The sequence below is a fragment of the Tinamus guttatus genome, unplaced genomic scaffold (assembly GCF_059628265.1).
Source record: "Tinamus guttatus ecotype Peru unplaced genomic scaffold, ASM5962826v1 Tinamus_guttatus_pri_ptg000027l, whole genome shotgun sequence".
In the NCBI taxonomy this organism is placed as follows: Eukaryota; Metazoa; Chordata; class Aves; order Tinamiformes; family Tinamidae; genus Tinamus; species Tinamus guttatus.
Window position 1 is genome coordinate 7306226 of NW_028288561.1, and position 24338 is coordinate 7330563.

The window sequence follows — 24338 nt, forward strand, 5'->3', positions numbered from 1 at the left end:
GGAGGGGTGACTCCTCAGCAGCATCTCCAGAGCTCACAAGGGGAAAGGGACTCTGTGTCCCCACTTCATGTCCTTCACTTCATTCAAATGAATAAATAAATAATTGAAACTCCACCTTTTTGACAGGCTTTGTACACCATTCCTCAAACGGAGCAGATGGCAATGTCCTATGCTGCCCCTCCTAGAAGAAATGTCCAGGACGACCTGCCAGCCCAGCTCTTTCAAAACAGCTTTCCCCTATACAGAAACATACTGATATTTAGGCCACTGTTTCCTTCTCCTCATTGGGAAAGCTCTCCAAGGCATGCTTGGCAAGGTGAAATTCAGTGAGGTATAGGTATAGCTATACCCATAGCAATATGGAGAAGTGTGTGTGTCGATATAGATACACACTGTCCACTATTATACTGAAAATGCAGAGTTAAAATAAAAAACAGCAGTAGCAGCAAGTAAACATGGATTTGTGTTCATTTCATCCATCTCTCCTCTTCCGAGCTACATTCATCAGCTCTGACAGTCTCTTCCCACCGCTCGAGGCAGAGGGTTTATTGCAGACCTCCAGCCGCAGGAGCTGGCGTTGTCCTTGTCCCCAGGCTTTGTGCCAAGGCTCCCAGCCCGGCGCTTCACCCAGCTCCGGACAGTTTGAACTTTCCCTTCCGCCAGCCTCTCCTCTGCTCCCTTCACTGCATGATGACTCACCCTGGAGATGATCTAGGGTTTTGTCTGACGGCTGATCCCCATGTTGGCTTCAAAGTCTAATTTCAGAGCAATGCCGCAGGAATAAAATCCACACGCGAGTGCCTGGTGAGCCATATGAGCCGATAGCATCTTAAACAGCTCAAGGAGGAAAAAGAATAGTTTGCATTTTGTCTGCCTCCCAGCAGCAAGGATGTAAAGCCCAGGAGCAATGCCTGGCTTAAACCCCTTAATTCCCAAAGTCTCCATAGTGTTGCAAACCACAAGGGGTTCTCAGGAATCAAAGGGCTGGTTTCAAACACATTCTGCAGCGCAGAGCGCATGAGAATTAAAAATGCATCAATTTGGCTCACTTTCTGCATGCTCTTGCAGAATCCGGTTTTCCCAACCCCCAGAATTGCCTCTCAGTTTTGAGGTCCTGCTAAAGAGCCGTTATCTGAGTTAGCTCTGACGTGGGGGTGGTCGGACTCTGCTGGGCGACAGCCACCATGGGAATTTCCATGCCTAGTCAGGCCGGATTGTTAGTCCCCTCCGAGTTCTTGCAGGCGTAAGCCACATCCTTGGCAATGCTGCACATCCTGTTGGACATCTGGAGCTCGGTCCTGAAGGCAGTGGGGAAGCAGAACTTCTTGAAGCACGCCTTGAAGTTCTCATCCAAGAAGGCATAGAGCACCGGGTTCAGGCTGCTGTTGGCATAGCCCAGCGCGGTGCAGAAGCAGGAGATGGCCAACTCGAGCTCGCTTTCTGCCTTGGCACCCAAGCACTGCACCAGCACGAAGATCTGGATGGGAGTCCAGCAGATGATGAAGACAGCCACCACCACCAGGACCATTCGGGTGATGCGCCTCAAGTTTCGGTCCTTCTCCTTGGAGCCTGAGAGGACACGGACATTCTTGAGTCGCCTAATCATGAGGCTGTAGCAGATGGTTATGATCAACACAGGGATCATAAAGGAGAAGAGAAAGACACAGATGCCAAACACTGGATCCCAGTAATCCACAGGTGATGGGAGTTTAATCAGACAATCAATTTCTGTTAGGGAAAAAAGGGGAAGAGGAGGCAAGATCAGCAAACATGTTTTGAGAGCAGGAGCACCTCTATGTTCAGTATAATTTAGGTATGTTTAATACTGGAAAAGCAGTTGCAGGGATACAAGAGGCAAGGGCAGAGGGGAAGGAGTTAAGCCAGCCAGAGAGCCGGCAGTTTAACCCACTATGGGAACTGGTACCCAACAGCTGCCAGAGCCCCGAGGTTGCTCCGGTCCCCATCTCCATCCCCCAGGACGCTCTTCCACTGACCGTTGTTTTCATTCTCTGCAGATCCCATCACCATCGCCGGGATGCCAAAGACAGAAGCCAGTGCCCAGATGCACACGTTCACCACCTTGGCCTTGTGCGGAGTGCGGATATCCAGCGCTTTGATGGGGTGGCAGATAGCGATGTAGCGGTCCACGCTCATCATCGTCAGCGTGAAGGTGCTTGTGAACATGTTGTAGTAGTCTATGGAGATGGCAATTTTGCAGAGGACATTGCCAAAGGGCCAGAAGCCCAGGAACGTGTCTGTACCCTGGAAGGGTAAGGTCATCAGGCACAAGGTATCAGCCAGAGCAAGGTTAAAGATGTAAATGTTGGTCGCTGTCTTCATCTTGGTGAACCTAAAAAATGTAGCAAAGAACAATACTCAGAGCCTTTGGGTATAAGTAATTTATACATTTGGTTTTAGAATGACCCTGGTTCCAGTCTCCTAAAGCCCAGGAGTTGATGAAGTCTGAAAACTTTCACCCAAGCATTTCATGCAAACGGAGACAATTCTGTCATATTTTTGTTCTCCCACCTAGAATCTCTGAAAATTCACCTGAGGATGAAATACCAGAGAAATGTGTTCACTTAACAGCCTAGAAATCACAAGATGATTATCTTGCAAGGGAGAGGAAGAACCATGTTTAACTGTGACTTTTATACAAGTCTCTCAAAATATAAAATTGAGGAAAAGGCCTCAGAGCAGGCAGAGGGGGAAAACACCATGAATACATAGAGACTTGACTTTAAAAAATTCTCTAGTTTTCCCTATGCTTTTGCAGTCAATTCCCCTTAACATCACATTTTTCCCTCCTAATATAACCAAAAACAGACATCAGAAACTCTCTGCACAAGTAGCTCCCTACTTATCTTCTATTAGGAGGAAGATGGAGAGGACAGAGGGGGACAGAGGGAAACCATCTCTCCAAAAGTGATGGAATTGATTTTGAAGTGTAATCTGGAGTACATGTGTCTTGCAACTGCTTTGTGAAGAGAACAAAACATCTGCAAATGAGCAGCAACTGGAATCCTAAGACACCACGATGATACTTGTAAACACTAATTGCACACATAGCAGTAGCCAGCAGCAAACCCATTACTAACGGGTGAAAAAAAAACAGCAGCATCTCCCTCTAACCAGAAAAGGCTTTTCAAGTAATCCAGAAAAAAAGAAAGTGTCTGGAACTGTGAGCCAGGGAAAGCGATTACCCTCTCTTATATCAAAGGGCACCTTTCCACACAGAAAACATTTTAGGTAACCATTTCAGGCAGCACATGAGGCTGAAAAATACAGTAAAACCCCTTTTTTTTTTTCTTTTTCTGCCCAAAATGAAAAGGAAAGACTTACAGGTTCCACCCTGTTTGGTATCTGGGGAAGGTGATGAGTGAGGAGCTGATGTCTCTTGAAGAACTCATTTTACCACTTTAGGAAGAAGATGCTCCATTTTTCTCACATCATATCAGTTGAACACCACCCTTTTAGTCCTACCTCCTACAACCTACTGACATAAGCTCAAACCTGCTCTTGCAATGAAAGAAATGGCACTTTCCCATCAGCTTCAAAGGCAGGAAAAGCCTGAGGCTCCAGCTCAGACCGTGCTTTCTGAAAAATGACTTCAGTAAAGCTAATCAAGGATTTTATCACATATGGCTTCGTTATTATAAATACTGGTGAGGGCTTTACACAGTAATCTGATTTGAAAGGTCCAGAGGCAAGGTGATTAGCTGTTTTGCAAGGGTTTATGGCCAAACGCTGTGGTTAATTCAGGCTGTCAACCAGAGCAGGCAAGACAGACAGTGCTGGCCAGTGCTCACAAACTGGTGAGAAACGTTTACATCAGACAAAATATCACAATGAATCTTTGTGAAGAAATATTATCTTTGGATAAAATTATGAGTCAGCCCAGTTCAAAGAGGGTTTTGTCCTTACTGCATAGTTTTTACAAGGAGGAATGTGTGAACCGACTGCCCCAAGATGGGGCTTGCCATGCTCTAAACGTTCATCATCTCCACTTCAAGTGGGGAATGAGTCAAGGAAATATTTGCTCATCTACCCAAGGTACCTGCCGAGCCCATGGAACTGGGAGCTCCGCTCCCAAGCTCCCGTCTTGGGCAGGCTTCCCATGGACAGCATGAGCACCAAAATGCAGAGATGATTTAAAGCTTCCAGACACCTTGCACTTGCGATACTAATAACAGCCTTTGTGGAAATGGTGCCAGAGACAGGGCACGTAATGATGTGCTATCAACCAAGGGTAAGTTCATTTCAGAGTGTCACTGAAGCCCATGAACTACCTCATAATCTCTGGTTTATAATATACTGAATATTACAGGGTTTGATTTCACCTATAATACCTTTTTTTTTTTTTTTTGTCAAATTGCTGCAGAACTGCCCACCTCAGGCAACACTACATCCTTCCCAGACCATCCAAGCTTCACTCCTGGCAGATGACTCAGGACTATTGCATCCTCCCTGCTCCCTGCTCTGGGCACCACACAGGAAATTAAATCACTATTCTGTATTCAAGCATATTAAAATATATATATTTTCAGCTTAGACCTCAGAAAATTATGCTATCATTTAAGGCTGCTTTGGCAAAGGGGCCCTGGGAGCCATGGACTGCCCCTGCATCCCCTAGACTTGGCTGGGCTTGCCCATGCTCCCCAAAGATCAAGCTTCTTCCCATCTGGAGCTTCAATTCAGACCCCTCTTACAAAATAAGCACATTCATCAAATCTGGGTGTCAGAAAAGACTGCTCAGCCAGCCCTACCAAGAACACCTTTAGAAAGGGAAACAGCACAAGGGTGCTTAAACTTTGCCTTGGCATTTAAAAATGAAGAGATTCCAGGGAATGAGGCAATTTCTGCACTCAAATCACCCAAGCCAGTTTGTTGGGAGTAACAGGAAACATTTCAAGACTGCTGCAGAGAGTTATTTTTCTTCTGTATGCTTGGCTAGGGCTTCAACCATTCCCATGAAATTTCAGAGATCAAATGACCTGTTTTGTCAAAAAAAAAAAAAAAAAAAAACACAGCTCCACAGGAGGATTTCTTTCCAGGAGAGAAAAAAATGCATTTTAGATAATGCATTTAGATAAAATGCATTTAGGCAGCTTAGCTACTGGGAAACAAAAGTGTTAGGAAGTGTTTTGTGAGCAATGAGAGAAAGAAGAGACCCTCCCACCTCAACTAGGTTGGACCCATCCAGCACCCGCAAGAGCCAATATTGTCTCCATGGGTGCAAATAGCCCAGGTGCAGCAGAGAGCCCCTTCATCTCAAAAAATGCTAGCTATAGGATGTCTACATTGCAAACTTCCCCTTCAAACTCTCCCCAATTGCACCCCACGAGGGTGAGCAAGCGAAGGCAGCTGGTCCTCAACCAACTCGTCTCCTCTGCACCACCTCCAAGGCCAGGTTTGTGCTCTTGCAAGGTGGGAAAATTCATTTGCCCCTCATTACTCCTTGCCCCACGCTCAGTGCACACTGCGAACCAGCCAGCACTGCTCTGGCCAGCCCGTGTTCCCAAACATCTCCAGAATGTTCAGTACAAACAACCAAAAAAAAATCAAAAAAAAAAATCAATTAATCACTTCTCTGCGGACTCTTCTTTTTCCCCAGGCACCAGCAGTTTTCCCTCTTAATCCCTCAAAAAGACAAATTAGAAGTGCACGCCGTGGGCGGCACCGTCCCCCCTGCCCGGTGGTGACGCGGATGAGCCCACGGAGGACGTTTGCTCCCTGCAGAGCCATTCCCTGCACTGGGTCAGGGGGAAATTTCCTAAGGGAAACTGTTCCCACAGGGCTGCCTGGCCAGGTCTCAGCTCCCACCTTGCTCCAGCCTTCTCCCAGTTCATGAAGCCCAAACGGGATTTATTGATATTAACTCAGCATTCAGCTGCACCCTCTGTTTTGCTATGGGGACCCCATCACAGCCAGCCCATCTCCACATCCCTACCCACTCCAAGATGCTTTGCTCTTAACAGTCAAGTATGCACACGGATCCCCACAGGGGCAGCTGTGAGGAGCACCACGTTGGCTCCACAAATGGTGTTTTGCATTCATTTTGCAGTAAAAAGCTTGCACAGCTGCAGAGGCAGCAGATCTCCTTCATCCCGCTGGTCCCCATGGGGCTCAGTCCCTTGGACACAACGGAAAAAAGCAGAGCAGGGCACAGCAAGTGCAATATGCCAAGCCCAGTGGCCTCTCATGGGCATCCGTGGGGCTGGCACTGTATTAACCACCCACTCTATCCCCCGAAACATGCAGCCGGTCACAGCTCTTCCTTCCCTTAGAGCTTTCTATTGAGGAGGCAGCAGAGCTGCAATGTCCTAATTAACTGGTCACATTGCATGGCAGCCCATGCCCTCTCTCCAGGGATCAATATTGTTTTTGGAGGAGATGAAACTCGTCCTGGCCTCCCACAGGCAGGAGATGCCTCTGGCCACGGGGCTAGCAAGCCTGACCACCATGCTCCTGGGTGCACTTCGCTGGCAGGAGCATCCAACATTGCCCAGGATGAGCAGCTCCAACACAAACCAAAGCCCAGACATCCAGCAGGACAGATGGAGGAGGTCCTGACCTGCCCCATCACATCCTCACCATGGCCAAATCAACTTCAGCAAGAGCCCTTTAATGTTAATTTTAAGTATGCAGTCACCTAAAAGTGACAAAGCACCCAATAAAAATCTAGGGGCCCAACAGCTCTAATCTGCCTAGACGGCTACTTAAACTGCTCTGAAATGGTGCAAATCAATACAGAGAATCAAAGCGAGCTCAGTGCTGCCTGCAGAGCCCTAGCTCCCAGGAAAACCTGCTCCACACAGGAGGGAAAACTGCCGCTGGAGCAGGGAGACACGGGGTAAGGGGCTGCATGGGGATCCGCAGGATGCCCCTGACTAAATTAATCCCTCCAACTGCTAAACCCCTCCAAATAGAACAGAGATGGAGGCTGGGCTGCACAGCAGAGGCTTTGGTTCTTATTTATTTGCATCTGAAATACCAAGGGGCTTTGCAACGTCTCCCCGAGCCCTGCAAGAAACTTGTTCAAGACGAACAAACAAGCCTTCCCGAAGCCTCCGGTTTCCTTGAGTGCCAATATTAATCTTTGTGTTTCACAACCAGATCAAAAAAAGGGAACAGCTACTATCTGCATCTCAGCAAGCCACACACAGGCTGCTTGTGGGCAGCTGCAGGCAGCTTTTGTCCAGGACAGCAGCACTCATAGAGCTGCAACTCCATTTTGCTCTTCTTCCATAAATGGAAGAGCCAGGACACCAGCAAAAGTCCCCAAATCCCACCTCGGAATGCCAGCATCCAAACTGCAACTCACTGAAAGATGCAGTTTAAGACATAGAGCCCAGAGCTTCAGTGCTGCAAGCTGGAGAGAGAAGCTTCCCGAGAGCATCCTGCCCGTCAGGCTGCTGTCCAGCTGCACTGCTCTGCACAGCCACATTTATAAGGTCTATGGCTTGGTGTTGAGACTAGTTTTTTTCCTTTATTTAAATTCAATATGGCCCCAGTCACTGAGCTTACCCAGTCACCAGCCACAGGTCATTTCCCCCCAGCATCAGCTGGGAGATCCCCATAGGGAGAAGCAATAGGAAAGAGCAGCCTCTTAAGCACGTGCTGCCAGGGCACGACCTCCTCCACACGTTACTCACACAGAAGTTTGGTAGAAAAAAGGTGAATCCTCCCCAAAAGAGAAGCCAAACAAATATCTGCAGGGCATTTTGTGGATATAGGAATCACTGAGCAGAAGGAGGGGCAGGAAAAAGGTTGAGGTGGCAGGAGGCCACTTGCTTTTGATTGTTTTAAAGCAGAAAAAAAAGTGACATAAAAAGTTAAGTTTCAGGAAAAATCCCATGAAATCCTCACTTTCCCATCATCTAAAGCACAGCAGCACTCACACAGCCCCCTGAACGTGACTGGGATGCTGGTTTGGGATAGTTAAGAATCTTGGCAATAAACTCGCCACTGACACAGTCTGTGGCCAACAGGGACCAGCAGGGTCGTGCTCCCAGTGCCACCCTGTGCACCAGCTGGGATCGCTCCCAATTTCATGGGCAGCAGCATCACACCCACAAAGAGGAACCCGCACCTGACTGACTGGGAGAAACGCAGCAGCTCTTCAGATCCCATGAGATCGTGACAGCTGGGGCTGAGATCCCTCCCAGGGCCTCTCCCTCTCAGATGTGTTAACATTTGGGCAAGGACTCCTTTCCCTCCACCCGCACCACCTCCCAGGGAGCTGCAATCCTCTGGGATAAAGAGCTGTGTGAAAAGATTCCCAATAAGGAGAGCTCCAGCACCACCGATTCCCAGGGCACTGGCTGCTCTTAGGGATGCTCCAGCTCTAGGACACAGCATGGGAGGACAGGGGGTCTGTAGCTGGTGCAAGAGGGTCCAAAGGCCTCATCTTACACAAACACTGATCCCAACCAAATGCTACTACCCACCCAAGTGCCACCAGGGCAAGGACTACCCAAACACAGCATTGCTGCACCCTGTCCTCGCGCTCCCCGTGCTGTTGCAATCCCTTCTCCCAGCCATAAACTCCTCTGCAGGAAGAGCTCCAGCAGGCAGCCTGACAAACCCCAGCGCTGCTTCACCCTTGCAAAGGGACACAGCCTCGCTCAGGCCTGCAGTGCTGCAGACCTCACCATGCAGCCGCTGCCCTGGGGACGCATGGGAAGGATGCTTCGGAATCAGCAGGATTCCCAACAAGAGCCAGACTTCTCAGTGCCCGAAGAGCTGCTAAGCATTTTCAGCCTTTCTGATGGAGCAGAAAGCAAATGTACCTGGTCTCTTCTGGGCTGACAGCTCCTATCCATGCCAGGAAACTGCACTAAGGTATGTGTGAAATGGAAGCTTGTGCTTAGCATGCAAGATGCACAGATCAGGAAAGGTGGCTGGCTTCACATGGAGGAGCACAGCCTTGATGTACACAAACTATTTAGCACTTAAAGGGAAGAAAAATATTTGCTGTTTTGGAAACAAGGTGGTTTAATCACAGCAGAGCTAGCCTGTGAAAAGCCCAGGAGGCAGCTGAGCATGCAGGAGGCCAGCAGCACTGGTGCATGCTCCACACTCTGTCCCTCTGCTGCCACACGAGCTGTCCTCACCCCTGCACCATCCTGTCACATCTTATTTATAGCCACAATTGCAAACTAGTTCTTCCAGTTACCTGAACATTTTGCCCTGCAGAAGTAACCCAGAGCCTCACAGCAAGCCCATTCCCTGGAATCTAGATTCTGCTCCTGAAAACGCCACCTCCCCGAGGAGCAGCACCTGCAGCTGGGCTGGGTGCAGACCCTGCACGGAGGGAGACGTCCCACTGCAGATCAGGCACCCTGGCATCTCAGCACTCCCAGCGCTTTGCCCTCTGCAGAGACACCCAGCTCCAAGCCTTGAGGTCTGCAGAAAGCCCCACTTTTTTACTAGATCTGATTGTTCCCTTCCATTCTCTGGGTTAAACTTTAGGAGGCACCAGAGGGCAGCTGAAAGCACTGATGAGAGCTTCATCATGCCTAGGAGGGGAGAAAAATAAAGCCAAAGAAATAAGATGAATGCCATATCTTTACCTGCATAACACCTAGCAAATATCAGGGAAGCACCTGAGGTGGGATTTGGAGGGGAAGGACCACTCCAATGATCCCCAATCCAGGAACATGCCAGCTGCGTGTCCTACCTGACGATCACATACATGACGGAGCAGTTGCCCACCAGCCCCACGATGCACACGATGGAGTAGACCACCACGATGGTGATCTTGATGCTGAGCGGCAGGAAGCCGTCGCCCGTGCCGTTGTTGAACCAGTTGCTGGGCAGGAAGCTCAGGTTGAGCATGGAGGAGTCGTTGAGCAGCTTCCTCAGGTCAGGGTCCTCCAAAATATGGGCAGGGAAGAGGGGATCCATCGCGAACCACTAACCTGCGCCAAGGACCTGGGGCAAAGAGACGGTTTGAATATCCGCGAATCAAACAGCCAGCGGGGCTGCAGCGAAGCGTGTGACAGCGGCGGGGGGACAAGGGACACCTCTCAGCAGGGACAAGCACAGCCTCTTCCCCGAGCGCACGGGAATGCGGCGGGAGCGTCCGCGGGCGCGCAGGGAGCGCGCGCCCTTCCCGGCCCCTCCGCGACCCCTCCCCGCTCACCTGCGCGCAGGCTCCGCGACACGGCGACAAAGCGGCGACAAAGCGACAGCAGCGGCCGCAGCCTCGCCCGGCCCGCGGCTTCGGCGGGGGATGCGGCCACGGATGCTGCGCCCCGGAGCGCACGGTTTTAAGGGAAAAGGGAGGGATTGAGGGGGGGAAAAAAAAGAGGGAGGGAGGTAGGAGCGCGGCTGGGCAGAGCCGGCGCCGGCTGCCTGGCTTCTCCCACTGCGTAAAGGGGAAAAAAGCAGGAGGAGAGAGGGGAGGAAAAGGAGGAAGGAGGGAAAAAAAGGAAAAAAGCAGAAAGCGAGTCCGCACCTGCGCCCCGCCCGCCCCCTCCACGCAGCCACCCGCGTGTCCCCCCCGCCCCAGACACTGCGAGGAGGCCGAATCGCAGGGAGGGTTTTATAGAAACGCTGCTCCGGGAAGCGAAATCCCACCTTGCTCTGCAGCCGAGCGACCTGGAGGCTCTGCCCGCGCGGGAGCCGCGACAGGGGGGTTGACCTAGAAGCTACCAGCAGGCAGAGGGCTGAGACCTGGAGGGCAAAGATTTTTTGCAGGTTTTAAGCAGTATTTAAGGGTGATTTTTGCAGCCTAAGACACCCCACACTTAGGATCAAAGCTGCAGTAGCACATTTTGAAACATGCAATGCTAAAATAATTGTATTAGGGTGGGCAATCCGTGCAAACCTTAGCACGTCCCTGCCTTCCCAAACCTGACATGGCTTCAGCACCACAGCACTGCACAGCACCTCCAAGTTTGCTCTTAGATGTGTAGGACACATCCTGCTCAAAACATGGTTTTGCTCACCCCAAAAGAGACTGATGGAGAAGGCAGAGAGGCTCTCTGGGCAATAAGTTCTGCTTCTCCCACAGATGCTGCTGACATCCAGTATAGAACTGCTCAGGAACCCCCTAGACATGCTCAGAGCTACCCCTATTTTAATTCCACTTTAACGCATTTTGGGGGATATTCACTACATAACAAGTAAAGCAGGTGCTGCTTAAGACAAGGTAATTTTCCTCTTTCATGAGAATAGCTCCTAGCTCTGGCAAGGAGCAAGGGAAAACATGACCCATAGATGAAGCCCTCCCATAAAACACAGTCTTAATCCTTAAAGAAGGTTTTTGTTTCAGCACATTAACAAGAGTGTGAGATAAACACTAGACATTAATCATTAATGGATTGATTTTCAAAGGCTAGAGGAAGGACAGCAGTAAATCAGTGCAGGAGAACATGTCTGGGCAGCCCAAGAGTCTGCGGGAAAAGCACTTGCAAATTCAGCTCTGCTCTCCTCTGCTGGCTCCCACCCCAATAAATGCACTTAGCCCTTCACATACCCATTTTATGCTAATTCAGTGCAACAAATACAGTGTGTTCCTCTATTTGTCTTGTTGCAGTGGTTGTTTTGACTCAATAGAGCCTGGTGTTTGGAGATGAGGGATAGATGGGACTGAGTTTGCCACCTTCAGCACCCAGGGCAAAGACCTGGGTAGATGACAAGTATGTCACCTACCCAACCTACCCTTAAAATCCCAGCAGCACCATTACTGTCTAGCCATTCTGGATGAACAAACATTATTTCAAGATAACCTGGTTTAGTACTAACAGTTGCATTCACAGTCATCTCAGCTAGGTTAACTTTTCAGATGCTGCCTCTAGGAGGGGAGGATTTTTTCAGAAAACATCCCACAACTACTTGCATTTTGCAACAGCAACAGACCACAATCCAGAATTTGTTTTTCTTTCCTTTCAGGAGGTGAAAACGTCTGTCAACCGTGTTGCCACCTTCAGAGCAGTTTGTTGATCTTTTTTTAATCAAAGCCATCAGGAGCACAGAATTAATTTCCACAAGATGCAAAATCATTCTTCACACTGGAAAGCAAGCTAGCCAGAGAGGAGAGGGAAGAAGGCTCCCTTGCTGGGAGACGAGAAGCAGGTCTGAGATGTTGGAGCAAGGCTGGAAATCCAGCTGCCACTCCTGGGACAGTGGATGGTTGTACAGCATCTGCCAGATGCTCATTAGCAACATTTGCACCTAAAGTGGCAAGCCACTGATGGGCAAAAATTGATCTTTGGGCAATCATTGCATATTCTAAGTCTGGCACCCAAGAGCAACATGCATCACAGCCTCATTTCTCCCACTTCTGTCCACAGCATAACACCAAAGGTGATCACTTAACACACTCTTCCCAGCAAACCCAACGACATTTCAGTGCATGAGTGCAGGTGATCCTACTCACTGCAGTTACCCAGCTCCATAACTGAGCTTATGGAAGCTGAGCTCCATAACCACGGTGCAAAGCCATTTGTTGCAAAGAAAACAGGCAGATTTGCTCTTTGTTAAGCACTTGTGCAAAAGTTAGCAGAAGAGGTTCCGCTTTCCTGATGAACAGTTCCTTCCTTTTCATAGTCAGCTGCTTGTTCCTCATAACTCCAAGTTCATGCTTACAGCAAAAACCATCCTAGAAACACTTTCCTTCCCCATTCTGTCCTCTTCAGCACTGGCTTCACAGGTGCTTCTCCAAGCTGACTCTCTCCAAGGTTTCAGGTTTTGCTAAGCATGTGGACAAACCTGGGAAGTGTCAGCACCCTCTCAGTCCCATGTTTCTCCTGAACCCCAGAATGTCTCTGAGCTCCAATGCTGCCTCCACCAAGGCTGCGTTTAGCACAGATCAGCATTGACTGCAGTGGGTAGGAGAGCAGCACCAGCCCTCGATGCAACTTTCAGCAAAGCACCAAGCCCCAAGGCCAGAGCCAGGCCAGGTAATGGGGTTAGTTAAAAAAAAGGCTGCACTAACAGAAGAGCAAGAGCTCCTTCAGAGCTGGAAAATCCCCAAGGGAGACAAAAAGCAGTATTTAGGGCAGCTGAGCTATGAAACAGCATGAAGAGTTCAGAGCACAGGGAAATTGCTGCTCACCCCTGCACTGACTTCAGAAGAAAGAACAAGAGCCATTTGATTCAGTATGGGAAAACTTTGGTGTATAGAAATCACAAGAGCCATTTGATTCAGTATGGGAAAACTTTGGTGTATAGAAATCACTAGTCTGTGGTGTACAGCTAGACCACCAGAGAAACCAGCTGGAAGAAGGAAAGGTCAGAGCAGAATGGAAGAAGTTGTCCCTTGGGCTCAAAAATGCCTCCCCAACATCTCTTCAATGAGGCAATTCTACAGGATTGTGCAAAGAGCACTGACAAACTCCTTCCCCGTGCAATGCTGCAAGTCATGCAACAAGGTAAAGCAAGAGGGATCCCAAAAGTGAATTATCTGCCTACCATCCTCAAAGGACCAATTTGAAGAATAAGAAGTAGCACCTTTTAAGAAGGGACAGAGTGACTTTGTCAATATTTGCAAATATATTCATTATAGCATCTGCATTTGCTTCATCAGCCTCCTCTTGGAGGAGACAGAAATCTCCATAAACTCTTTTTAGCAATCTTAAGCATCAGAATTGAGAAAAACAAAGCCACTGTGCTCACAAGGCTCAAATTGGAACTAATTTGGGAAAACAAAGTCCCTCTTCTAGAGCCTCAGAGCCCCCATATTCCTCCTGCAAGAATTGCACTCTTGGAAAAGACACAGTCAAGGGGAGGTTTTGGGAGAAGGCAAACGCACGCAGCAGGACAAGGGTGCAGAGCATCGCTCATTTGGCAGGAGGCACCAATCTGCTATAGGATCCATCTTCTCTTGTAAAAACAAGCCCAAGCACTTGTTTGCAGACAGCTCTTAACTCGAGCCTGCCATCTAACCGCACACACGCTTCTGAAAACTGGACATTGCTGCATCCAAGCAAGGACTGGTCCATAGGAACAGGGATATAACACAATAAGAAAAAAATCATGCAAGAGATAGCAGCTACCTGGGTACATCTAGGCAGCAGAGCTAAAATCAGTTGATTCTTCTTTGCTAGAATAGCAGGACAGTGAAACAAGTATAATTTGTGGCCATTCTAAGCACAAACACAGCAAAAAGACTATTACTTCCCTTCCATCCCTCTTTGCCTCTGCATTTGCCCTCCAGCTCCCAAATCCAGGAGCCCACAATGTTACCAAGCCACAAAATGCATCAGGTCCTGCTAGATACGCTGCAACCATGCAATGAGAGAAGAAAGGCATTGATTCCCAAAGCCCAAGCACAGCCCTGCAGGATGAAGTGCTTCTGCCCTCCTGCCATCCCTCCAGGCTTCCAGCACACCTTGCTCACAGGCAGGTCAAAAGGGAGATCAGGGGGTCCAAATCCCACAGGCTACAATGAACAAGGAGAAACTGAACTTGCTTCATGCTAGCAGCTGACTTCATCTTAGCTAACGCCATCTGCAGCCCTCACTGCTTACAAGTAATTAAAATTTTTGGTAGAAGTGCTATCCACTCAGAGCAAAATCCCTCAAGCTTTAACAGGAGAAGGAGAGCACACGATGCTACTCACTTCACTGATATTTTATTGTTTGCCATCATTATTTGCAATTTTCCAGGGAGTGATCATTTCAGGTGATTGAGGATGAAGCCATTAAAAATCCTCTCTGCAGATTCATATTCTTTTTTTTCCTGTCTCATTCCTCCCTGCCATTTCAAAACCACAGACCTTGAAGTGAGCAAATCCCTCCACTCTTCAGAGACATAAAACCTCCTTCCTCCTGCTATTGCTCCAGATATTCCCCACCATCCTGAGAAGAAACACCTGGCATCCAGGGCTCACTATTCTCAAGTCACCTCCATGCCATAGCAACCCTGAAGACTTTAGTCCAAATGCCAGAAGAGGAAGTAACTGATTTAGGGAAAAAAAAAAATGCAGTGACAACAGCATGATTTACAGAGGTATTAGGCAAACCAGAGCAGAGAAGCAGGTAATGAATTCAGATCCTAAAAACCCCATCCCAGCATCTAAATCTCTTGTCTCTTGGGCAGGAAAACATCTGTGCCCACACAGTCATGTCTGCAGAAGACCTTCAGAGCAAGGCAGTGCTTATCAGCTCTGCACTGCCCCAATTTCACTTTGTGAACAGCTTTGAGGACAACAAATCCACCAAAAGAAACAAGCCCCAGGATATTCAGTGTCCTTTTGCTGTTTACCTCCCTCTAACTGTGCTTGCTTCCCTCAAAGCAATGCTGCTCAAGATCTTGCTGTTATTTGGATCAATAGCAACAGATGTCTGATAACTTGCTCGCGGGCATTTGCTTTCAGAATTATGTCCCCTTGAAGACAGTTTCAAAAAAATATTCCTAAATCCCTGTTCTTTTTTTCTTTTTCTTTTTTTTTTTTTTGCAAGAAGAAAATGCAGCTATTCACCTAAAAATCCAAGTAGCTGCAGAGAGAAATGTACTTCCTTTCTATTTATCTGGGATTTCTGATACCTTTCTTGAAAAGACTCAAGTCTATCAAACCTATAACTAGGACAGGAGGGGAGGAGAAGTGAGGGAAGCAAGAAGGGAAGACAAATGTCTCTGAAACATCAGGTAGGTACAGAACATTATGTAAATACTATGCAGAAAGCAGCAGATATGCCCTGGGTTCTCACATATGCTATTTATGTTGCTGTCATGCTCACTCTGAAGATGTCATGCAAAAAGTCATGACAAAAGTACTGTGTACGCTCTCCAGGTCCCCATAATTTTATGTGGGATTTAAAGTCAGCAGCTCTGCAGGGAGAAACTGGTTCCAGTCAAGCTGTGCTACCTTGCAGAAGCCAAGAACTGGGGCAGGGAGATTTGACAGAAGAAAATGATTTTAAATTTGATTCAGAGGGATGCCAGCAATGGTGCCCTGCGCCATGCCCACACACTGGTGCATTGGTGACATCCACAGCACAAGGAGGCAGCTAGTGGGACAACAGGAGATGAGCCGTGCCAGAAGCATGGCAAGATCCCCAGGAGCAGGAATAGAGTCTTGGAGCCACACAACCCCAGCCCTGCAAGGCCTGGTCCATGCACAGCCAAAGCCCAGAGCATCTACACTGAAATAACCATCCGCTCCTGCCCCAAGGATAATTTTCCCCCACTCTACCCAACCACCTCATGACAGTGAGCTCCAAGTGCATGTCCCCAAAGGGACAAATTTGAACTTCTACTAAATGCAGCAGCTCTAGACAGGCCAAGCAGACAATGTGACTCCCCTTCTATCTGCAGGGAGCTCATGGCTCCCATGGAAGGGAGAACCAAGGGTTTGCAGAGCCAAGGCACCAGGAATGCTCCAGGCTGGGCAGGACCATGCCTGCTGCCCTCCTCCATGTCCTCCCTGTCCCAGCATTTCTTCCACAGACTGCCCAAAACAAAAGGGCAACTACAGCTAAGGTTGCACCCATCCTTCCCCTACAAAAGTAATACTTAATCCCAGCAGTAAGTTGCCTTGCCTTCCCCAAAACCACACACAGTCTTACCTAGAAAGGCCTCATCCCAGCAAGCCATTAGAGCTGCTGTTCCCCCTTGATTCTTCATGCCTTTCCCTCTATCAAAGAGCCTACCCTGGCCTTCCACAGCCCTTTTATCCCTCCCCAACCCAACCTGAGGCACCTGTGTCTGATCAGAGCCTCAGCACCTGGGGAGGCAGCAGCTGAGCAAGCTTCATCCTGCCCCTTTCCAAGGACTCTTCATTGCACAAATGGTGCAATGACAACTTGGAAACATTCAGACACTTCCAAACCTGCTTCAGTAAAGGCTCCAAGGCTTGAATTAAGTGTGCAATTAAATCAGGCTTTTGAATGGAAAAATTTGTGTGAAAAGCCTCTGAGGAACAGCTGTTCTACTGCAACTTCTGCTATAGGGCTCTTAGATGCAAAAGACGACTAAATATGGTGATGTTTTTAGGCATTTTTCTACCAAGAGGCATGAAGCTCTTTAAAAATCCCCTTGTGACAGTGCAGCTCTCAGCACACCATTGCCTTGGGTCCAGTTAGTCAGGTACTGGGCTTTAGGTGTCAGTGATGGTGGTCAGTGATACAGATCAGAGGCTGGGCAAAGTAGCAGGACAGGGAAATCAAGGGTAGCCTGGGACCTCCCCCCTTCCAGTGCTAACAAGCAGCTTCACTCAGATCTTCACAGGGAACCATGAACCTGGGGCTCACAGGCATCATTGCAAAGGGACAACTCTTCCCTCAGTAGATCCATGCAGGGCAATGCCATGCTACAGTTTGGCACTGGAGCAGCACTGCAGCCAGGAGAGGGACCACGGTCAGGAAGAAGGGGGAGGATAAGGCCTGGCATCACAGTAACAGGGGAGAGGAGGGATGAGAGGGATGAGGGGTCCAGCCCAGGCATCCAGAGCCCAATCCTGCTCCCAGCACAGCTGGTGGAGCAGCACCAAGCAAGGAGGGAGATGGAAATAGGAAGAGAAACCCTGATAACCTGCAACCTGTCTCCCTCCCTTGACTCAAAGGGCAGCAAGCATCTAAGCAGGACAATGATGATGTAAATATGCTCCTTCAGGGAAAGGAAGCCACAGGAGGATGCATGTGGGATGCTTCTCAGACATGAAGAGATTGAAATCTTCCCAAAAGGTGATCCAGTGCAGAAACCACTGACCCAGGCCATGGGGCATTGCAGGATTTGATGACATGTTATAGAGAGGCCACCAACACTGTTCGTTCTGCCACACCATATATACTGACCTTATGTATTTTCCTGGGTAGATTTGTCATGTCCTGGCTACCATCTACCCTCAATGGCGGCCAGTCTTATGGGAAAGACTGCCTCATTCTCAATTTAATCATCCATTAATGACTGCTCATCTCCTGGGTCGATACTGGGGGTACAGCAGTACCTCAGCACCTCATCCTCTCCCTCCGAGATTCTCCTGCCTCCAGCTCAGTGCCAGGTTCTGAACCTCTCATTACTTCTCCTAAATTGCCCACAAGATCATTTTGCTTCAAATCTTCCACTTTTTCCAGACTTGTGCCATCCATCACCTCCAATGAAGCAGTGTCAGGTTGAGCCCATCTCTCAGAATAGCAAGAGCTCAGCGCCAGAGGCAGAATCTGCCAGTGATGCTTATCACAGAAACAAGGACTGACTTTTTACACCATGATTCTGCTGCCGAGACCAAGGCAGTGCTGCACGCTCTGTAAACTTGCTTACTCAGCAGATGGAGCAGGGGAGATAGTCTAGGATGCAGGAGGCAAGCCCACGGAGCAGCCACTGACATCAAGATGCCCTAGTCCTGCAAAACACAGCATGAGAAGAGCTGCAACCAGCTCTTTGTCCAGATTGAGGGCAACCAGAGCACCATCATCAGAAAGCAGCATCCCACCCATGCAACATATGGACAAGGCACCTACAACCTTCACCAAATGCCTGAGCTCTACCTGCAGCAACAGCTCTCCCAACTGTCCTTCCAGCACAAGGATCCCCACTCCCATTCCTAGTTCTTGCATAACCAAAATCATTTTATTTGCTCGGTTTCAGACAGTCCAGCTCTACTCCAAACTGGGTCATATTTTCCCTAGAAACAGAGCCAGATTTGTTAAGAAATTCTGATAGCATCCTGAAGTACTGAAGCTTTGAGTCGACACACATGCTCAGGTTGCTCAGCCTGCTCTAAAAATCTACTGTGATCAAAGGGTGAAGCAGCCCATGCTGAGGGTTCAACCTCAAGAGCAACATACTCTCCAGCTGTTCTCTCAGCTGTTCTTGAAATAATGAAGAAAATGTCCAAAATTATAGAGATTTCTTGATATCTTACCTTTGCATGAGGTCATGCTTCAAGATGAAGCATTTTGTGAAAGGCAGAATGAAAAGTTGAGAAAAAAAGGAAATAAATGGCATTTTTAGTATCATTTCTAGAGCTTGGGGGCAGTTATATTTGGGAAGATTTGGATTGGCACCTTCCTGCATTTCAGATGAGATTGTGCAAAGGGTTTGTCTAAGTCCAGGTTACAAGTTATGTAATAGAAATGGAATAATAAAAAAAATCTGTATTTTTTTCCCTTGCTAGGAGTTCTTCCCCATAATAATACCCTGGCAATGTAATTTGTAAGCTAACAAACTCTCATTTATCTGCAGACATTGATTTTTCAGATGAGATGGATTAAATTTTATGACAAACTTGGAGCTGCTTTTACTGTCTTTAAACTAGATAATACAGCAGTTTGGTGCCACAGTCACTGAGGGTGGGGATTAAAGTTCGCCCAGGGTTGTCTTTAGTTGCCTCCTCATTGCAATTCTTGGATCACGACAGTTGCATTTAAATTGTTAAACTAGTCCCTGTCCTCTTATGTTGTTGGTTTTTTAATGTTGTTTTTTTCTCTTCTCTCTCCCCCCATTTAGGTCATCAGATAGGGAGCCATTGCACAGTAGCACCTATGATTCCCATTAAAAACCCTAAAACCTGCAACATGGGCTACTTTGCACCTCCTGCCCAACACCTCCTGAGCTCTTTCATCATTTTGCAAATCCCATTAAAACCAGCAGGTGATGCTGAAGCAGAAAACATGGGAGTTCATTCTGCCTTCTATTAGGCTTTTATTTTCCTTCCATAAAACTCACAAGTGAAAAAAACACTGTGATCTTCATGGGGGATTTAGAAAGTGTAGGATATAAATGATGACATGCAGCATATGGCTTTGTTCTTGCTGCCTAGTCAAGTCTGCAATCCCAGCTTAATACACATGGGCTTTTTCAAACCCAGAATACCATGAGGACACTTGAAAAGAAAAAAAAATAAGAGCCTCTCTCTACGGGAAGGTTAATGGGCTCTAAGCTTTCCTTGAACTGACCTTCTCGCAGCACATGCAAAGCCCCACAGCTGCACTCTCCCACACTTTGCCCTTCTCGGTGTGCGGCAGCACCGCGTTTCCCCTTGCAAATTGCAGGTGTTGTGTTGAGCAGAGCAGTGAGCAGCTGTGTGCAGAGAAGAGCCCCGTGTTCAGCATGTTACTGATTTCTGGTGCATCCTCTGCCGACCAAAGGCAGCGAAGCAGATGGCCCTGTCTGCAGAGGCTTTTCCGAGGCACGCTCCGTCAGCAGTTTTGGGAAGTCGTCTTCATTTGCAAGACTCAATGGCAAATTGTTTTGATGGCCTTCCCTGCAAGAAGCTCAAACATGGCAGATGCATCCCTGGGATTTTTATATGCCTTTATTGCTTGATTTAATTCTGCACCTAAGTGTTTCAGTAAAGGTCTAAGCCTATGACAGATATCTCATAAAGGGAAGGAGAAATCAATGGAAGCAGGGACAAATGCCCAAATAAAATCCTCTGCTGGCTTAACATTAAGGCTATCCAAGTATAAATCCAATGAGAATCATCACTAAATACCAGCAAAAACTCTTGCTATTGCCAGCATACAGAGAGAGACATAAAACGCTCCAACATCCTTCTCCAGCATTCCGGGATCTGACGCCTGCACATGCTCCCAGCACATCTCCTTTCCAGCCAGCCAAGGTGCAAACAGCTGGCGAGTCCAAGACATCCAGATGTGCAGCCTCTGCCTCATCCTACCCCCTTCCATGGCATTCTCAGAGTCCTGCACAATTTGTCCTCCCTCTGCTCACAGCCCTCCCAAATGAAGAGTTGGCCCTAAATGCCCAACTTGCCCTCATTTTTTTCTCCCTCCTCTTTAAAGTGCAAAGAGGGATCATACAGACTAAATGGCTTTTGCCTTATACAACTGGCCTCCTGATGTACCCCCAGGAGGGATTACTGTTTTTACTTCCCTGTCCATCCCTTTTTTTGTTTTGTTTTTTCCCCCCCTTTAATTGATTTTTTGGAGGCTGCTCAGGCATGTGACGCTTGCCAGCTCTTTTCAGACAAAAAACAAAAATTGAATCAGTAGACTTACCAGAAACATTAAACTGTGGGGAAAAGGCACTTGATAGGCAGCTTCCACTCTAGGGGATAGAAAATGCAGAAGATCTTCCTGACAGGCAGTGACATTTGCAAAAGTTGCCAAATTTCATTATCAGAAGGAGAAACACTTTCCTTCCCTTGAAATATCAAGGATGAGAGTTAGACAACCTCAGTCCTACTCCTCTCACCACCAAGGCCCCACCATTCAAGAAGACAGAAGACAGACACCAACAAACTACCCAGCAGCATCAAAACACCCTGGTTTTTATACAACATATTTACAACACTGTGTGAAAATGAGTGTGCCCACAGATTTTTTGTTGGAAACCCTTCACCATTCTACCCAGGTGTCTTCCACATAAAATTAAAAATAAACTATGGTCATTTAGGGATATGTAGAATATCCTATTTTTTCCCAGCATTGAAATATACTTGGCTTAATGGTTTTGCCTCATGAATATTTTTGTAAAGATTTTAGGTCTTTTTAATTTTATTTCACATGCACTGATTTATCTGAACACATGCAACAGTCATGCAAATCCAAGTAGAACAAAGAACGACGTTCAAAGCAAACTTTTGTATTCCCTTATAATTTCTCAAGCAATTCTTGATGAATTTAACCCAAATTTTCACCTAATTTTGCTCAACTTGACACCATTTTTTCTAGGAAAAAAATGATGCCAATAACATTTTCTTGAAAGCTCCGTCAAAAGTAAGATACAAACTCCAGTAAGAGGTAGGGTGACCTTGGTGGGAAATAAACAAAACCAATGTGAGGCTGAAGGGCTCAGAGGCCATCACAGTGTCCTCCCATGACATTGGCTACCTCAGCTGCAGAAAATGTCACCTCTGGCAACCAGATGGCGTGACTGAAAATTAATTTCTAGGAAAAAGGAAGAAATGAGGGAAGAAAAGAAGAAAAATATTTTCTTTCATTCTAAGAATTACCAGCTGCAGCTGCTGTCCTGAAGGAGGGTGTTGAAAAATCATTTCCTAGTTTGCCAGAGGGTTACTGGGGCTTTTGCTCATTAACAATGAGACAAATCCAGCCCTAACGAGGGGAAGTGAGCTGAACCAGGCGTGCTAAACCCTCCTGAGCCAGAGGAGAGCTCTGTGCTTCTCCATACGGCCCTGAAGAGGTGCAGCCGCAGCTGCCGGCTCTCAGAGCCGACCGGGCGCTATGCGAAGGGCTCTCGAGAGCGAGCGGTGAATTAGGGATTGCTAAAACACTGTTTATGGCAGCTGCGGAAGCCTGCAGTAAACAAGTGCTGCTATAAAAATGAGCCCTGCGAGTGCAGCAATAAACCTGCACAGCAGCAATTTCCAGCTCCTTCCCTCCATCCAGTCTACCCCCATCTGTCAGTCGCTCCTCTTGCACCCATCATGTTTGCAGCCCAGCCTTGTGCACATGCTCCCTCCATGCGAGTCTCCCAGCACCATCTTGGCTCTTTCCCACACCTCAAAATGACGCAAGGACCCTCCTCATCCTCAGCAATTTCCTCTTGCCACCACTGAGCCTCCACCCCGGGGTGCAGTAAAATACTAGCCAGAGCTCTGCTGCTTCCCAGTGCTCTGCAACTGGGTGTAGTTAAAAAGCATGGGAGGTCTTGGGGAAAGCACTGAGAGAGTCATGTTTCAAGTGTCTTTCACAATTCCCAAATCACTTTACAGGCTGCTGATTAATGCCAGGAGCACATTAGCTGCGCTCCACATGCCCTCCCCGGCTCTGAGCACACCAGTGATTTAAGAACGGTGCAGCGCTCTGCAGAAACCAAATGAAAGGCAGTTCCCTGCTATGGCAGGGCTGGCCATGAACGACCTTCACTTCTGGGAAGAAACACGACCACATTTGTACAGTCCTGAAGTCACAACTGCAGCCTCGGGGGCATTAGGGTCTAGACGAGCCCCTTCATATCTGCATGAGCCAAGCTCTCTTGCTGGGTCACACTAAGCCTTTTGGCACATCTTCAAGCCTGCCCTAGGAGGCTGGTGTGGTCCAAGACTTGGATGTCTCTGGAAACCTGTGCAAGGCCAGAACACAAGTTTGCTCAGTGCCTTTGCACGGGCCCAAGGTGACATTCGTGTGGCCTGGATGTGGCAATTTTAAGTATTTGGAAGGCCTGGGAGCACAGGGTTCTGCTGGAATGATGCTCTCACTGGATGTCCTTCCAGACTAGATACCCCCCATAATACCTGATGACTCCCGCCTCAAGCAGCTAAGCATGAGCCACCTCCATTCGGCATGGAGGAGCGGTGGTATCTTGGGGCTACAACGAGCAAATGGGCATCCTGCTCGAGGGGCTGGAAGGAGCTGGGCTTTACCTGCACCAAGCTCCATCATGAGCAGGCAACGACCCACTCATGCATCAGCCCTTGCCTGTCAGGGACCTGGGGGATGCAGAACCACTGGTGGCCCTGACCTCAGCCATCAGCCCAAACTTGTCACCTTCTGGGCTCACTTGCCCAGAGAGAAGAGCAGGCTCAGTGTACTGACCTACCTGAGACTCTAGGGACAGATTCAAACTGGGATGAAGATGCCCAAGGGCTTTCCACTTGGAACCCCAAGTTGCAGATATTGTCTCCAGTCCTGCTAGGCTCCAGGTAGAGACATTTCCACACCATCTTAGAGCATTTGCCCAATCCAGACAGACAGCCACTGCCTTCACTCACTTCACTAAACATCTCCTCTAGGCATTATGCACTTGAAAGATGCCACGTGTCCTTTTTCCCTAGCTAATTCCTGGTTCAGTTTATGTGTACTGTGAATTTCATCCAGCTCTGAATCACAGATTGCTGCTCTCCTCCAAATTTCTGTCCTTCGGTAAGAGCCATTCACATATGTCAAGGTTACTCTTTAGATCAGGTAGCTATTTGATTTTGGGCTGAATATTTAGATGGGCTGCTTGGAGTATTTCACTCTAACATGTTAGCATGCAGCTGCATAAAGAGGGCCCTTAGCAGGATTTTTCTGGTCTATCTTCTTTTTCTTCCCTCTGCGATATATGTTTCCTGAAAGAAAATAACCAACCAATTTTGCTTCATTATGCTCAAAGGGCGTTTTCTGAGATTCCTTATAAAATTTACCACACTGTTCCACCTTGTTCATCTGAAAGGTTGCAGGAACTTTAAGCATCATTAGATACTTGACAGGAATTATTTTTGCCTACAATTTACCATTGCTGCTTGCAGAAAAAAAGCTCGAATCAAAGGCAGAAGAGCTGCCCTGGAGCTTGTTAATTTTGTGAGGCTCTGCCCTCAGCACAGCTCACATCAACAGCTCAGCAAATACTTCCAAAACCCACTGGTGGTTTGTGAACTCTGCTCCACTTCCAGACCGTGTTTCCCAACCCATATGCAGTGACTTTTTTCAACTCCAAAATTAGCATAGCCATACCTCTCTTTCATCTCTGTAACACGT

General features: G+C 48.0%; 1 protein-coding gene across 1 annotated transcript; it reads right to left on the minus strand.

Moving 5' to 3' along the window:
* Nucleotides 1–285: 285 nt before the first annotated feature.
* On the minus strand, nucleotides 286–9947 carry OPRL1 (opioid related nociceptin receptor 1). The gene is made up of 3 exons (XM_088529220.1): nucleotides 9683–9947; nucleotides 1995–2350; nucleotides 286–1728 (listed from the first exon to the last, which is right to left on the minus strand). The coding sequence occupies exons 1-3, from the start codon at nucleotides 9907–9909 to the stop codon at nucleotides 1205–1207; spliced, it is 1107 nt and encodes a 368-aa protein (XP_088385346.1). The 5' UTR covers nucleotides 9910–9947; the 3' UTR covers nucleotides 286–1204.
* Nucleotides 9948–24338: the final 14391 nt, after the last annotated feature.

Excerpts from the sequence above, each read along its gene's own strand:
- OPRL1 (XM_088529220.1), bottom strand. The coding sequence starts at position 9,909 with ATGGATCCCCTCTTCCCTGCCCATATTTTGGAGGACCCTGACCTGAGG. Across the intron at positions 2,351-9,682 it reads GTCATGTATGTGATCGTCAG|GTTCACCAAGATGAAGACAG; the intron begins GTAGGACACGCA and ends TACATTTTTTAG. Across the intron at positions 1,729-1,994 it reads TGCAGAGAATGAAAACAACG|AAATTGATTGTCTGATTAAA; the intron begins GTCAGTGGAAGA and ends TTTCCCTAACAG.